This window comes from Thermobia domestica, chromosome 2 (genome assembly GCF_964235325.1).
Source record: "Thermobia domestica chromosome 2, izTheDome1.hap1.1, whole genome shotgun sequence".
NCBI lineage: Eukaryota > Metazoa > Arthropoda > Insecta > Zygentoma > Lepismatidae > Thermobia > Thermobia domestica.
Window position 1 is genome coordinate 248958815 of NC_137455.1, and position 18408 is coordinate 248977222.

At 37.5% G+C, this 18408-nt stretch overlaps 1 protein-coding gene across 1 annotated transcript in view; it reads left to right on the forward strand.

Annotated features, from left to right (window-relative positions):
- The window catches only part of LOC145679387 (putative chitinase 10), a 378497-nt gene that overhangs the window by 102703 nt on the left and 257386 nt on the right, over positions 1–18408 (forward strand). The window contains exon 4 of the mRNA XM_081749970.1: positions 2590–2690. Within this exon, the coding sequence (XP_081606096.1) occupies positions 2590–2690 (101 nt within the window). The remainder of the gene's footprint in view (positions 1–2589; positions 2691–18408) is intronic.

Below are 18408 nucleotides of genomic sequence, written 5' to 3' on the forward strand. Positions count from 1 at the left end.
TAGTAGATACCTCGGATGGATACCTAATTGTTGACTTCAATTGGACCGGCTCGCGCGCATCATTGCCAACTAAGGAAATTAAAAAAATTCCTAAATTGGACAAAAAATTAGAAATTTTCGAAATTTTTGTTTATAAATCCGTACCTATACCTCCGATCGAATTTCAACTTACACCAGTCCGTTGGTCCTTATTGAACAAAAGCGGGTACAGATCGATACAATAGGGTAATTAGAGGCCGCACGAAAAATTCGTATTTAGGTTCTAACCCTTGATTTTTCTAGTTTCCCCTACTTTTATGTTTACCGTAATCTATTTTTTGTAATTAGAAGCTTTGTTTTTTTAAATATCGCCACGATACTTGTAGAATATATTAGTGGTGCACCGGTGTTTATTTTAAGATAGTTTGTGTCTGTCTGGTAGCAGTGTTTCCAGCTACAGGAAATTTCAATTCTGGATTTTAGGGGAAATTTTGGAAAAGTTCCCTTTTTGTCTCTATTTCCCTCTTGTTGGCTACATTCGATCAAATGTACCAGTGTCTGAAAGCCTCGTCCTTAGCCTACACAATGCACCATAAAAAATGTCAGTTGGATAATTAGGGAGGTACAGTTGAGGTTTATAATAAATCATTTTCTGTAAATGTTAAGAAAATTGTGAATTTCTGAGGTACAATGAGATTTTTTAAACTTTCATGCTTATTTTGTTAGATATCACCATGATACTTGTAGGATATATTAGTGAACTACCAAGGTTTGTTTTCAGAAAGTTTGCATATGTCTGGTGGCAGTGTTTCTAGCCAAGAAAATAATTCCCGATATTAGGTGAAAAATTCGGAAAATTTAACTTTTTCCCTCTCTATTATTTCTCTCCTGCTGGCTACATGGGAACAAACATACCAGTATCTGAAAGCCTCATTTTTTTGCCTGCAGAACGCACCATACAAAGTTTCAATCGGATAATTAAGGAAGTTGTAGCCCCGGCATATCAGTTGATTTTTGCCGGGAATGTGTAACTATAGGATAAATAATAACTGTATTTAATACTAGTAGGTATACATTAATTGCAAATTTAGAGCGAAGCGATCGACCTTTATTTATTATTCTTAGAATTTTTAGTGCATCAGTTGTTTTAATGAACGAACACGACATGAAAATGGTTGTATTTGGCATATCAGCGAAAAGACAGTAGCTTTGAAAAATTTGTTCGTAGAACGAAAACGAACAGGGCTTCATCCTATTTCAAATGCTGAAAATTCTACTTTCATTGCTTACAATGTTCATTCGCGCGCCAAATACTTTTCCAATGTTAAATCTATTGGTGCCTGTGTTTCAGTGATTATTCTTCAATGGTATGTCCAATTGGGACATGCAATTCCATATGACAGTCAGCGCACGCTCTCGAATCACCATGTCAAATTGTGTTAAGAGCGGTTCAGAGATCTCGCAGGAGTATCCGGACAAACGAACGCCTAAGTCAAGTAAAGAGGAACTTCGCTTTGAAAAATTGTTTCGCAGAACAAAACGAAAAGGGCTTCGCCCTATTTCTAATGCTGAAAATTCTATTTTCCATTGCTTACAATAAGAATTCGCACGCCAAATGCTTTTCCAAAGTTAAGTCTATAGGATCCCGTTTTTCGGTAGTTATTCCTCAACGGTATGCTCGATTGGGACATGCGACCCAGTATACGATCATCAGCGCGCGATCTTGATCATCATGTCAAATATTGTTCAGAACGATTCAGGCATCTCGGAGAAGCATCCGGATAAACGAACGCCTAAGTCGAGTAAAGAGAAGCTTCGCTCCCATAATTCTACAATATAATTTGTATTTAACGTATTTTTTTAATATGAGAGATTCGATAGATTTCATTAATTTGAATAAAATGATGTGGGTGAGTACTAAAGGTCATACGTAGTTTCCGAGAAAATGATTATGTCTACGTAAACCCAAAAATTCATACTGTTCGATCTTTTAAGGTGAAACTGATCCTGAAATATAATATTACATAACGTTTCAATGACACTAACAAGATGGCAGAAGACAGCTCACTTAGTGAGACATAGCCCAAAATTACGATTAACTCTAAAGCTTTAATTAATTTTGTTTAACTGTAAAATTGTCCAAAGATAACAAATATCAGACGATAGATTATATCAAGCTGAACAAAATGACAAGCTTGAGGCTAAATTTTCGTGACTACTTTCCAAGGAAAACATTTTTTTATGGCGCAAAAATTATGTCGTTCATTGCTCAAATAATTGATAATTTTTTATTACGGTGAAGCAGATTTTATCTACCTAAGTATTGTTGCTTGTCTTCTATCAGTGTCGCTCACATCTTTAAGCATTACACATATACTCCTCACAATTACCCACACTAGTACTTATTATATCATATATTAACTGTAAAAAGGATAAGTAGCTAAAATGTACGATAGCACATTATCATAGTGTAAGTTAAATGCAAACAAAATTATGTCTGTAAAAGATCTTTGCTTCACTGTTATGATCATTTTACCTATTGGGACTATCAGATTTTGAGAATGTTACGCAAAAAGATTGAAAACAATAATTTATTTTTTAACTTTTCAGGTGGATTTAGAAGATTCAATGAACTTAAACAAAAGAACTCAAATCTTAAAACTTCAGTAGCTATTGGCGGCTGGAACGAAGGATCGGAGAGATTTTCTATTGTAAGTAACTGATACTTCAAGTTTCAACACATATTCAGGTGAAAATTTTATGAGAAACATATTTATCACACCATGGAATAATACATGAGTGTTCAGAAAGAAGGAACAGATTTAAAATATTTATTTCTAATGAACGACAATATATAGAGATGCATACGAGAAATCATTGGATAGAGGAAAGTTCAGAGTTTTATTTTCTACATTCATCATGAGCAACACATTTGCAAGTTTTTATGCTTTCAACATTTGTTCTGAACAACATTTGCTATGCCACGAAAGTCCAATCAATAGTCCATTTCTTGCCACACACGAATTAATTGTCCATGGTTATTGAACTCATTGCTGTATAAGTCGATCTCTCAGATCGTGAAGAGTAGCAGGCATAGGTAGTATAACAAATGCAAATATATACTTACACTGTCTTGTACCCCCACAGATAAAAACTACAAGGGAAAAGATCTGGTTACCTTGAAGGCCACTTAAGATGGACAAGATCATGTTGCCACCTCTTGCAATCGATCGTCCTGAAATTGTGTCATTCAGACTCTCCTGTATCTTGTAGCGAAAGTGAGGTGGAGTGCAGTTTTGCATGAATTTGTGGAAACAATCAGTCTTGGAGCTTGCCCAAATATTTAATTCTAGTCACAGTTAAACAGAATTAATGTCGCAAAAGACACTCAGTTTTGGATATTCTCTTTCATGCTGGATTTTGAGTCCTCCAATTCTGATATTTCCTCATTTCACTTTACCAGAATTATGAAATGTTGATTCATTGGAAAAAAAAATAACCTTTAAGAAGAAGTGTTATCTTCGAAATCTTACAAAATTGTAAAAGTACTAATTCCAATCTTTTTTCATTACTGCCAGCATCGAATGCCTGGAATAACTATAGCTTATATGGGTTTAGATGTAGATATGCTATACCGTTGATTGTGGAAGTTGCTGCTTTTCCTGCCTGTAGATTTTCTATGGTTACATTCGAGGAATGCATGTAGAGCTCCACTGAATAGGCGTAATGTAAATTATGGGAGACATCTGAAAAGCCACCATATTGGAATTAGCGCAAGAAGAATATACGAGAAAGGGTTCATGTTGCATATGGCTCTTGACGCACACCGTCTATTGAAATCAATAATCGCCAATACATGCAGGGTTTGTCCGGAAAGTAGTAGAACTGAGTCGATTTAAAAAAAAAAAATTGTTGAGCCAATCGTTACAATTCTTTAAAAACTTTCAAAATAGGCTCCTTCTGCGTCGATGCAGCGCTGCCAGCGCGATTTCCAAGCATTGAAGGCATCACTGAAGTCGTTCTCCGGAATAGTCTTGAGAGCCGCGGTGCAAGCTGCTTGGATCCCCTATGTCGTCTCAAAATGCTTGTCTTTCATAGGGCGTTTCAGGCGAGGAAACAAAAAGAAGTCCGGGGGGTCACATCTGAGCTGTAGGGCGTCTGCGGAAGCGTTGGGATGCCGGCCTTGGTCAGGTAGCTGTTCACAAGAAAGGCGGTGTGAGCCGGGGAGTTGTCGTGGTGCAGCTTCCAGTCGGCTCCGATGTCTGGTCGGACCCGATTGACCCTTCGTTTGAGTCTCTTGAGCACTTCCACGTAAAACTTGGTGTTGACGGTTTGTCCAGGAGGAACTAATTCATGGTGGACGATGCCTTTGATGTCAAAAAAGACAATGAGCATCGTTTTCACTTTGGATTTGCTCATTCTTCCCTTTTTTGGGCGAGGAGACGCCGGCGTGTGCCACTCGGAAGATTGCCTCTTTGTCTCGGGATCATACTCAAAGATCCATGATTCGTCACCTGTGATTACGTTATTAAAAAATTGGGGGTCACTTTCACACATGTTCAAATTTTCTTGGCACAATTCCACTCGCCGCAATTTTTGGTCGTCAGTGAGTACTTTTGGGACAATCTTCGCGCACATCTTGCGCATGTTCAATTTTCTTGGCACAATTCCACTCGCCGCAATTTCTGGTCGTCAGTGAGCACTTTTGGGACAATCTTCGCGCACACCTTGCGCATGTTCAAATGCTCCGTCACAATTTCATGAACCACAGTTTTTGGTAAATTTAACATCTGGGCAATTAAACGAATACTTAGTCGACGGTCTGAGTTCAAAACTTCGCGCACACGAGTCACATTGTCGGTGTTTGTCGAAGTCGAAGGTCTTCCAGCACGGTCTTCATCGGCGACCTTTTCTCGGCCCTCCGAAAAGGCCTTGTGCCACCGAAACACACCACTTCTTGCTAAAGCATCATCTGGGTAAGCCTGCTTGATCATATCAAACGTCTCTGTCGCAGATTTGCCGAGTTTAACACAGAATTTAATCGCGTATCTCTGCTCTAACGAACACTGCATTTTCGGCTTGCACCACGCACAGAAACACGTCGCGCGAAAAAGCCTGTCCTGACTCTCCGTGTGCTCGGAGACAACTGACCAGCCGCTCGTTCGTTAGCTAGGAACGCCCTCTACCGGATCCAGTCGGTGCGCGCACGCTCCGAAGTACAGTCATGGCGGAATAAAATCAGTCATATTACTTCCCGGACAAACCCTGTATTGAGACCTCTGCAACAGAAAGCGTTCCACGCTATGGCAATGTAGCAATACTGTCGCAAAGATGACGTGAATGAGGCCACTTTCCAGGCAACAAACATCCCGATCCCACCAATATTGGTTCATATGCTGGTAAAAATGCAAATACGACAAAAGACAACTTGAAAGAATTCATGACTGACGTTTTCTGGTCTTCTATGGAGCAAATAAAATTGCTGCTCCTCTTTGATTCATGGAGAGCCAATGAAGATGAAGAGTTGGTGCAGCAACTGGACAATGTTGAACTTACAGATTCCTTATCCCTGATGGTTGCACGTCACTCATACAAACCGTTGGATATGTTCTTTTTCCGTCCGTATAACAATTTCGTAAAATATATAACAGACACCGTTTTCCAGTCATTCGACTTTAAAATATGAGAACGGGACTTCATTAACTTGCAATCACTCACCAACTTCCAGTTTACAACAGCAAGGTTCCAAGCTATTATGCTTTCTACAAAGCTGGATATTTCAAACAGCACCTGGCTCATTCATGACACTTGTCGATTACTGCTTCAATTTCAATACCGGCGACAGCTGTGACGAGCCCGATTGTCCATCTTTGTCCATCTTTATCGTTTTTCAAATGTTGCCCACTGTTGTCTCCATTTTTGTATCAACCACATAATCATTTTTAAGGTCCATAACAGTTGCAAGTAAACAGAGGTGTCAAATCGTACTGGCCACTATTGATTTCAATAGACGGTGTGCGTCAAGAGCCATATGTCACATGACCCCTTTCCCGTATATTCTTCTTGCGGTAATTTCAATATGGCGGCTTTTCAGATGTTCCCCATGATTCACATTACGCCTATTCAGTGGAGCTCTACATGCATTCCTCCTATCAAACATGTGACCTCAATCCCTCTACTCGTTTCAAAATTAACATGGCATTTCTAGACATTTTCTATGTTCTATTTTCGCACTTATCCCTCACTTATATCCTACCCTCACTTATATCCCGGTCTGCCACTAAACACCCTCTTTTTCTCGGTTTATTTTAGTGCTGAACTCTGGTAAACATGGACTCTGGTAAACATAATATTTCCCATACGCGAAATATTTCCATGTATGGGATGTGGATAACCATCGTTAAAGCCACCGCTACCAGTTACAATATTAACAGATTGACTCTAGTATCAAATTCTGAAAGAGTAATTCTCTATCTAGCTATTGCAAAATACAGAACTTAAAAAATTGCTCATATGTAAGGGTTATGAATTGTAGAGTAGCCATCGTTAAAGACAGTCATCAGTTACGATGCAGACGGACTGATTTCATTAACAAACTTGGTAGAAGGAATTACTCTAACTGTCCGTTGTAGAAAATGGAATTCAAAAGTTCGCACACATGAATGGAATATGAGCTACAGATAGCCACAGTTCAAAAATTCAAATATTCTCTTACATGCAGGGGTTGTTGTCTTTAAATTACCACTGTTAGTGTCGCCATTATGCGTTAATACGTTAGCAAATTGACTCCATTACCGGTCAGCCGAGTTGATCGCTCTAGCTATCTACTGAAAAAAAAAAAAAAAAAAAAAAAAGATTTCAAGAATTCGCATCCATTCAAGGAGTTACCGTGCCGAGTAACGGGCGGACGTACTAAAAACAATCTTATGAATCTCACTGCGGGATTCTAATAGAAGAAGAGGAAGATGAAGTACAAGATAATTATATAAAAAAAATACTTGAATACCTACAGGATGTATCAAGATCTGGATTTAAAAATGATGCTCGAAGTAACCCTTGTTATTCGTATACACACTAAGTTGATACAGTATTACGGTTCCAGTAACACATATGAATTATTTTAAAAGATTGTCTTCAGAGAGATTTCGAGTAAATCTGGGTCAAGATAGTGATAACCCAGATTGACCACGATCAAAGAGATGTCTCTCTTATTCGGGCCTTCCCTGAAACCATCACTAACACTATACTATGGTAAGTTAAAATTGTTTGCAGTCGTTCCAGATTATGTACGTCACATGCTGCAGACCAAAACTTTAGATAAAAATCAAAGCTTTTAAGCGCTTCCAAAAACAAAAGTTCATCGCCATCTTAATTAGTTAACTGGGTGGATCGAAGTTTAGCGTCCGTTTCAGCGCTAAGGCTATATAAGACCTCGACCTACAGCTTTAACGTGGGATATAAGCTACATTAGCTCCAGCGGGGAATCGAATCTGCGTTTCCCGCCCTGAAGGTGCATACGCTACCATATAGCTACTAGTAAGCTCGAAAAAAAATCACTGGTTTGATTACGGAGTAATTAGTTGTCTGTTAGGTTATAAACTGTTAAATTCCTTAGTCAATTCTCCAACTGTAGCCGCTAAGAAGCAGAATGGTATTGATGCATTTTTCCTTGGTCAGTTATCTTCATCTATCTTTAAACGTTTTTATAACATTTGTTTTGAATATTTCCTATAATTTGCATTTAAACTTAATTAATACAGGTTTCATTGTACTTTTTGATATAAAAGAAGTAAAATAAGTACTTTTTCAAATATTTAAAGATGCTGTTGAATGCTGAAAATCAGTCTGCACAAAATCACTTGCGGCAATCAATCATAGAGCAACGAATAAAGGACCCGGTTCTTCTGAGGATTGAATTTTTCAATAAACGCAAAGTTAAAATTTCACATTTCAAATATGCAATCAATTCTACGAAACTTCTGAAGGAAGTGGATTTAAATTCATGCACCTACTATATACACTCATATCCAAAATTATTGTCGGATATCTATAAATATGGTGGTGTAAGAATATAATTTGATAACGAATTCGCCGGGTATTTGTTATAATGTTAGTATGTGTATAATCGGCAAAGACATGTATGTGGAAAATTTCATGTCAAAAGAGCAGTAAATAAGAACAATAAAACAAAAATACAACTTTATAGATATGCGACAATTATTTTGGACATGAGTGTATTTCAATAGCGCCTCTATCGGAATAAAACGAAAACAGTAACTCCACATTAGGAACAGACAAAAATCCGGAATCCGAGAATTTATTTTCCGAAACCGGATTTTTTACTTTCCGGATTTCGGAGGAAATCTGGATTTTCGATTGGAACAGCTTTCGCTACTTCTTCTTCTTTTTTTAAAACACACCTATGTTGGTAGGAACAAATTATATTAAGCATATTAGGATGCGATTCCAAAACAATTAATTGTTTTAAAACAAACAATATACAAATTAATACACGTTTGAGATTGGTGTGGCATGTTATACATACTAAATCTTTGAATGTTCTTAGAATAAATAGTGGTGTATCCAGAGAAACATCATGGCGTGGCTAATGATTACTATGTCATAGAAGCATATATATATATATATATATATATATATATATATATATATATATATATATATATATATATATATGTGTGTGTGTGTGTGTGTGTGTGTGTGTGTGTGTATTTATTTAAAAATAAAGGTATTGCCTAGCAATTTCCGAAATACGTTTAAACTTTCAGTGCAAGTTACAATTTAAGTACTGACTTTTATTTACTGACTGCCTAAGATAGTAGTTGATTTTGAATATATCCACATAGTGCTTTCCATTAGGTGTAATATCCGTAGTGCCATCAAAATCAGGAAACAAGCTCGAAGAAAGCCTTTATTTCTATGACAAAAAGAGCTTATTTTCACACATACAGTATGTTCATTTCCTAGTCACATATTGTAGCCTAGCTAAATGCTGACACAATCCTCCGATTCGTTTCTATTTATTTATTTATTAATTTTTAGAATTTGTAAACCCAACATTACTTTTCTTTTACCACTAGAATGAAGAAGTATAGGAAGTCCCAAAACTATTATTTCTGTAACAATGCTATGAAATAACAATGCACAGCCAGTCACAAAAGTAATTTCCCCCATTTCCCCCCTAAGCGCTCTAATTCCATTACTTGGGGTCCAGGTCATTTGCGGTTGTGAGAACGCCTAGACAGATGCAGCCCAACTTACACGTAACTTTTCTCGTCAATGACAGCAGTTGGTAGCACTGAGTCAAGTCTGTATGGAAGTAAAATTGTGAGTAGATGACGCACGAAACATTTCTCCATTCTGAGATCAATCTCTCTGGTTTAGAGCGTGTTGTCCAATGAATATCATAAGTTAATCTCACTGTTGCTGTGTATGTAATGTATATTTTTCATTATATACTTATAATCAAGGAAATAAAAACACTGATCACACATGAATCAGAAAATGCTTGAAAGTAGCTGAAAATATAAAATCTAGAACAACTGCTGGAATTCACTTTTTAAATGATTGCCTCCATTAAGAGACCTTCTCCAATTTTCGTCATTCCAATATCTTCTTTCTGGAGGAGAGAAGATCTTGCTTATCACACTGAATATGCATTAAAATTGAAACTGAAACAATAAAACTTGAAAAAGCTTCTGCCGGGCAGCAACTCGAACCCGGGTCCCCCAAATAGAAATTCAATGCGCTAACCACTCACCCACCGCGCCATTTAAACTTCCACCCAAACCAATACCTAGTTAAAGTCGTTTCATGGAAAAATATAAACAAGATACTCAAATATAACAAAAACAAACAAATATGAACAAAATATAAATAAAAATATAAATAAGAAAATATAAGCAACTTGTGTAAGTGTCTTAATGACTTATTCGAGATTTCCTTGTTTAACTCAAAAACAAGTTATATAGACGTTCCTCAATGAGGAAAATATCACGAAATGTTCTTCAAGTTGAGGCTACGTCATTGCAGAGCCCTAACTTGTGGGGGCAGGGGCAACTGCCCCCCAAAGAAGCGCCCCACCGTTCGAGGGGGAGCATTTTGAGACAAAATTTCCAAAGAAGAAAAGAGGACGGAAATTATTTTCACATTCCTTAAATTGCATCAACACCTGTAGAAATAAACAGTTCTATGTTTATGTTCCATAACTACTAGTTTATTTTCTTATGTTCATATGAGGAATTTGTAGTAAATTGAGGCCACATGATCATGAGGCTACTGATCATGAGGCTACTGAGGCGCAATCCACTAGGTGTTCGAATTTCTCAATTTTAAGACCTATGGTGCATATGCTTATTGCGTCTTTCACATAATCCTTACCTCACGTCGTTTAAATCATTTAAGAATAAAAGTCCATTAAGAATGGAGTATAACCTACATCTACGACGTGGAAAATGTGAGGCAATACTTCAATGTAAAATTATATTTGATTTTCATCTATTTTAAAATTTTATTTATTTATTTATTTTATTTTACATTATATTATGTTTTGCCAATTATTTCAACTCCTAGGTTTAAAAGCACCAAAGAATGAGAGAATCACTGTAGCTCCAACTTTAAACTCCCAGTTTAGAAAAACATTCCACGATAACTCCTAAAAATTAACACAATTCATATAATATGGTACATACTTTATGCTCGTTGAGTATTTCCAACAATCCTCACTACTTGGACTTCACACTGGCCAATTGTATAGGAGTAAGTCTACTACTCGATTTAAACAAGATCTAGCAGAGTCACGTGTACAGCCTGTGGAGGAGTATGGTATTCATCGCTTGGTAGATTTCACAATTAATATTTAAACTGAAACTACTAGTTGATATTTCTCTCTTTCTTCTTTTTCAGTTTAACGTTTCATGGTTATGCCAAGCGGCTAATAGAAACGTGCACCTATTAATTGTAGTGGAATCTGAAACACTTTCTTCGTTCAAGTGTATCTTCACTGGGAATCGCACCCAGGACCACACGCACTAAAGGACATCGTGCTACCCACTAGGCCAAATGAGGGTCTAAGTTATTATCACTTCACGCTTTAGTAGATATATAAGAGTGAAAATCTATCGTATATACTTGAGATGCCTAATTGATTGCATGAAACCCCTTTCTTGATGGCTATTACCATTTTTCACTACAGCCCTTTCGAGACCACCTGATTTTCGGCGTTTTCGTCGACTTTCAGTTAATGCAATATACGGTAACTCAAAGACTATTAATATGATTGATATGGTTAGGACCTTGATTTTTAGAGCAAACATGTGGCATTTTTTGGCGTAAGTTTGATTTTAGTGTTGCCAACGGGAGGGAAATTATGGTGAGAAATGTAGGAGTGAAAATTAACAAAGAAAAATCCTTATCGAATTTTAAGATTTTTCGTAGCTGACAACACTGTTGCCACATGGGTTCAAGTCACTTCAAATAATACTTTTGTGTATTCACAACATACAGTGGAAACGTAAAGTCGCTGTCTGTCATACAAAGACAGAAAGAATAAAGTCTTTCTCATCATATACGCGAAATTTTGACACTTTTTTGATCTCAGAAGCTAAAATAAATACTTATGCAAGAGCTGCAGGGTCCCTTATTACGCAATCAACACTATCTATGGTGCGCTGTGATGGCTAAGTACAAGGCTTTTAGACCCTGGTACGTGTGTTCCAATGTACTCTATAAGAGGGAAGTTATAGAGGCAAAATGGGATATTTTCCGACTTTTATACCTAAAATCGGGAATTTTAATTTTCTGTGGCTGGCATCACTGCTAGAAGACAGACACAAACTATTTTAAAATAAACTTTGGTATGCCAATAATATATCCTACAAGTATCATGATGATATCTAATAAACTAAGGATGTCATTACCAAAAATATCTGATTCAACGTTTATAAAAGTCCTATTATCGTTCCACTTAGAGAGACAAGGTCTACTGTAAATCTCAACTGTACTTCCCCAAATTATCCAAGTGAAACTTTCTATGATGTGTTGTGTAGGCCAAAGACGAGGCTTTCAGAGAGCAGTGCATTTGTTCCAATGTAAACTATAAGAGGGAGTCAGTTATAGAGGTAGGAACTTAGGAGGGAAAAAAAAGGGAAATTTTCCGAATTTCTAAGATAAATCGGAAATTACTGCTGGAAACATTGCTACCAGATACTTGCAAATAATCTTAAAATTTGGTCTACCACTAATATATCCTGCAAGTATCATGTCAATATCTAAGAAACGAACCTTTAAAAAAAGAAAAGGAAAAGAAAAAGAAATTAGTATGGTAAACAGAAAACTGAAAAAATCAAGGTTTGGAACCTAAATTGGAATTTTGTGTGTACCCCCTAATTACTCAATAGTTACGGTCTCTATTTGCTTTTGTGCAGTAAGGACTGAGTAAATCGTGAGATAAATAGTAATAAGGGTGAGATGCAAATACAAAATTTGAAGTAGGGTTTCGGGATGATCTGGGTGACTCTTCCCTTGTCAGTTTCGTCTTGGTCGACAAATAACAGTCTTAGTCTTGGTCTCGTATCAAATCAAAACCCGTGTCTGAGTCTCCTATCATATCGATCTCTGTTTCAAGCGCCAAGTTTCGATCTCGTCTTCATAGTCTTGAAATTAATTGTGTAAAATTAAAAATGTATAAGTAATATCATTTTTTAGCATATCGTTCGTCTTTCTTTTTAAACTTCTTTCTAAGCAGTCCTCAGAGCTGATTCGTCCGAGAAGATCTTGCCCTCAAAAATTAAGCACTCATCGTAGATTTTTATCAGCTAAATGACTTATGTAACAGAATAAGGTTGTTAATGAAGTATTGATACCTCTCTATATAAAAACCAAAGTTCTGAGTGACTGAGTTAGTGAGTGAGTGACTGATCAGCTTACAGGCCAAACCCCTTAAGCTAGAAATTTGTAATTTGGACAATTCTTACGTATGTGACGTAGGGTTCCACTAAGGAAGAATTTTTGGAAATTCGACGGAGAAAGGGGATGGGGAGTATTTTTACAAATTTGGCATACTTTCGAATACCTTGAAGTTAGATACTTCAAATTTGGAATTTAAGTTTCTTATCCAAAATTATTTGACATGCGTTTCAGCGTTTTTCGAAACTTTAATTAGAAGGCGTGGGAAAGAGGTAGAAAGGGAAAAAAGGGGTGGAAATTGCAATTAGTATAATACTATCCCGATCTCTCGGAAACTATAAGAGTTAGAAACATGGAATTTGGTATTTAGACTTTTAATTTCAAATACTTAGAACGCGTTTCAGCGTTTTTTTATATATGACTTACAAGCAACGTACAGAACAAGGCAGGACCAGATCCGACTCAAACTTCGCCCAGAGGACACATAATAGAAAAGAGGGAAAATGTTAAATTTTAGCTGCCCCCATCCAGAAACACCGGAGATATGCTCCGCAACATAACGCACCACGCGACAATATGATATAAGGTAAACGTTGCAAGATACCCATTTATGTCGAAAACGGAAAGGATGAGCAGCACCAAAATGATATCAAGATATTTGATATGCTATAACACTGACTTGGCAGCCATCTTGAAAACCGCGATCTTGGATATAGCGTAAGGTATTGAGAAGCGGGATGTGTGATATATCAATATAAGGTAAAATGCAAAAGGAAAACCAATGATGTAACCGCGAAAAACATATGTGTAATGGTGTGGACGGGACAAAGTGTGGAAGACTAGGGCAAAACAAACGTATTCGAAGGACAGTATAATAGGGAAAGACCCCCACGACAATGATACGCGACAAGTAACTGCAACATGAAAGTGCATGAAAGTGTCTGTGCATGAAAGTGCATCCGTCTTGACAGATTATGCCTTTCGAGGATATTGGGATTCGGTTTGGAACAGTGGAAACCACAGTTGCAACCCGCGATACGAGCGCTCGTTTGGAGACTACATAAACTACAAAGGATTGTCTCTTATGGAACAGCAATTCGGCAGCTCGCTCCGGAGTGTAGGACATACATCTTGGATTGGTGATCAAAAGCACGACCTACCTGGGATTGAAGCTCACTCCTGAACAAGTTTTGTATGTTTCTTGTTCAATTTTCTTGCTGTTTCGTGTAAACAAAGGACATTTCGGCCCACGTTTGTTTAAACAACACTATCTGAAGCAAAATGTGTACGGATGAGAAAGCCCAGCCATGTTCTAGCTTACATTTCTTTACGAATGTTTCTTTTCTTTTGCGCGGTTTGCTACGCTATTTCGCGACGATCCCAAACAGTCACAATATCAGGGAAAGTCAGCGTTCTGCTTTGACTCGATGAGTTCCATGAGTTGTTGCAGTCTCCCACTAGAAGGCTAGTTTACCACAAAATGAAACGAGTCGAAAGAACGCTGACTTTCCCTGATATTGTGTATGTTTGGAACCATCGCAAAACAGTGTAGCAAACCGCGGAAAGGAAAAGAAATATTCGTAAAGAAATGTAAGCTAGAACATGGCTGGGCTTTCTCATTCGTACACACTTTGCTTCAGATAATGTTATTTAAACATATGTGGGCCGAAATGTCTTTTGTTTACACGAAACAGCAAGAAAATTGAACACGAAACGTACAAAATGTTGTCCAGGAGTGGGCTTCAATCACAGGTAGGTCGTGCTTTTGATCACCAATCCAAGATGATATCTTCTACACTCTGGAGAGAGCTGCCGAATTACTGTTCCATAAGAGATAGTTCTTTGTAGTTTATGTTGTCTCCAAACGAGCGCTTGTATCGGGGGTTGTAACTGTGGTTTTCACTGTCCCAAACGGAATCCCAATATCCTCGAAAGCCATAATCTGTCAAGGCGGATGCACTTCCATGCACAGACACTGTTGCAGTTACTTGTCGCGTATCATTGTCGTGGGGGTCTTGACCTATTATTCTGTCCTTCGAATACACGTTTGTTTTGCCCGAGGCTTCCACACTTCGTCCCGTCCACACCATTACACATATGTTTTTCGCGGTTACATCATTGGTTTTCCTTTTGCATTTTACCTTATGTTGTTATATCACACACTCCGCTTCTCATTTCAATACCTTACGCTATATCCAAGATCGCGGTTTTCAAGATGGCTGCCAAGTCAGTGTTATAGCATATCAAATATCTTGATATCATTTTGGTGCTGCCCATCCTTTCCGTTTTCGACATAAATGGGTATCTTGCGACGTTTACCTTATATTGTCGCGTGGTGTGTTATGTTGCGGAGAATATCTCCGGTGTTTCTGGATGGGGGCAGCTAAAATTTGGCATTTTTTCTTCTTTTCTATTGTGTCCTCTGGGCGAAGTTTGATTCGGATCTGATCCTGCCTTGTTCTGTACGTTGCTTGTAAGAAGGAAAGAAAAAGAACGAGAAGAAAAAGAATTGAAGATCACAATTATTATAGAAGATGTTCAACCTTAAGGTTATAGACTTGAAATTTAGTATTTGAATTATTTATTATTAAAAAGTAGATATGTAAGCTATCAAGCGGTTTTTTTGATATTTTAGTAAAAAGAAGAAGAAAAGAGGTGGAAAGAGAAAAAAAGAATGAGGTCTCCAATTATTAAAATAAAATGTCGATATGTAGGAATCTCTGAAGGTTAGGACATGGAATGTGGTAGTTGGACCTTTCATTTAAAATAATTAGATACGTATTTCAGCTCTTTTATATATGTAATAGAAGGGAAGAAAAAGAGCGGGAAGAGAAAAATGAAAATAAGATGAAAATAACATTCCTGGAATCCAAAAATGTTATGGAAATGAAACTTGGTATTTGAACTAAAACTCGGTACGGTTGGAATTTTAGGAGGTACGAGGCCGTAGACCGAGCAACTGGGATGTGTGTGTGGGGACTGGGGACAAAGGCCCCGGATATTTCAACTAAAATTCAGTATGCTTGCAGAGTCATGAGCTGTAAGGTCGTACGCCGTGCAGTCTCGTGGAGATGGGGGCGAAGCCCCTAGCTAACCGACAGCTAGTACTCAATATAAGCAAAATTATCTCAGTCATTTTGGGGAAAGAGACACGCAAAAAAAAAAAAAAAAAAAAAGGAAAGAAAATAAAAATAAACTTACCCTAGGAATGAACTATATCAGTCGTAGATTTCTTCATATCAAATGAGTTATAAATGAGTCTTTTTGTTTTATCTATACTTTTGGGGTAGGTAGAAATCCTAAGTCTATACGAGTTCTCTCTTTTAAAAACACCCTGTTCTTGATCTTGAATTTGCTTATCAGTAAAGACAACAGTATTCTCTATATTCTTAGAACGCTAACTAGATTCCAAAATAGCTTTACGCTATCTCTTAACATTTTGGCCCTAGGTAGATCAGAATTGAAATCGGAAGTTGTAGTATTCCTTCCATTTTCGATTTTGGTAGAGAGCTAACGATGGAGACAGGATATATTCTTGGGACGCTTAATTGATTGCAGAAAATCTCTTCTCACTATCTATTTCCGTTTTTAATCTAGAGGGATTAACGTTAAAACCATAAGTTGCTGATTTCTACTACCTCCAGTTTGAATATATGGCTAAAAGTAAAGATAGTGGCTATTCTTAAAAAGCTGAATCGATTGCGGGAGAACAGTCTCTCGTTATTTCATATTTTTTCTTAATGTAGATCAATATTGGAACATTAAGTTGTTGTGAATTTCTAGCATTTCCGGTTTTAGTAGAATATTAAGGATGGATATGAAATATGTTGTTAAGGTGGGTAATCAATTACAGAAAATCAATTCTCTGTACCTATTACCGTTTCAGTTCTATAGTGATAAATCTTAAACAGGAAAAAGGTTGATATCTATCCCTTCTGATGGATGGAATAGCTCTATTAACGAACTCGTCCGAGATAATTACGCTAGTTATCGATTGCGAAAAAAGGCCCTTGCTCATGAGTTGTACGGAGTAACGAACGTACTAACATTACCTTTTACCTGCTTTATTTTAATACAGTCCGACCTCATTAATTCGAATATATCTGTTTGCTCGAGCAATTCGGATTACCAAGGAATGCTAAGGAAAAGCATACACGCGTACATAAATTTATTTACAGTATGTACGTACGTACAATAAATTGAAAATGTACACGATAAAGACCTACTACAGAATGAAAATTTGTACGTTACTTTCTTTAAAGTTCTTTGTACGTTTCTTTCTAACGTAAAGCCAGCAGTACAGTCTTTACGTTAAAAAAAAAAAGTACTTTGAAAAAGTTTTTAATCGTTTTCTGACCTGCTTTTTTGCTGGACTCTCATCTCTTCCTACCAAGGCGGAAAGGTCAAGCATAAACCACTTTCCATCCCCAAATTTTTCAAATAGACTTCACCTTCCCTTCACTCTTTATCCCGTCAACCATCTGTATAATTTTTTTCTCTTTACGTGGAATCTTGAACTGATTAATCCCATTTTTTAATTAGTTTAGGTTGTATTGTTCTGACATGACAACCTAAAAATAAAGTATGTATGTAGAGATGACGACTAAAGGCCGTTCGGAGTAGCGCGGCGTTCGGATTGCCGAGGTTGGCCTGTAACAAGAAAGGTTAAAGGGACTGCGGTTTATCCATTAAAATGACGTCGTAGTGAATTTATATGCATATTCTGTTAAGAAACCTCTGGTAAGGACAATAAAGAAAAGCAATCAATATTTTCTCAAGCAATATTGAAACCGGAAATGATATTAAGATTTCCACTACTTCTTGTTTCAGTAAGGAGATCAGAGTGAAAATGAAACAATGCTTGAAACTCAATTATAGATACCGCTTCTCGCTATCTATTATCATTTGAACACCACAACGATCAACGTTAAAACCGGAAACAATTGATTTCTGCTACACTAGTTTAGATTGGAGGGTTAGGGGCCGCGGTGGCTCAGTGATAGAGCGTTCACCTCTGGTGTTTGGGGTCCCGGGTTCAATCCCAGCCCCCGCCAAGTGGACTTTGTGGTGGACAAACATCGTGTGCGTGAGTTTACTCGGGGTTTTCCCATTTCCTCCCACTATTTCATTCATTATTTCATAATTACTAGGGATGCGCACGAGTCGAGTCGAGTCGAGATTTAAGCCTGTCTCGACTCGACTCGAGAAAATGTTGTCTCGATTCGAAAATATGTTTCTGTCTCGACTCGAGTCTCGACTCGACAGTCTCTGTCTCGACTCGACTCGAATTCGAGTCGAGACAAAATGTACGAGTTAAAATATACGCACACATCAGCCAGACCATTATGACTACCTACCTAATTATCAGTATGTCGACCTTTGGAACTGATAACAACGGCGACGTGTCTTGGCATGGACGCAATGATCCTTGGTAGGTCGCCGGAGAGAGTTGACACCACATATGCACACACAGGTCACCAAATTCCCGTAAATTCCGGGGAGGGG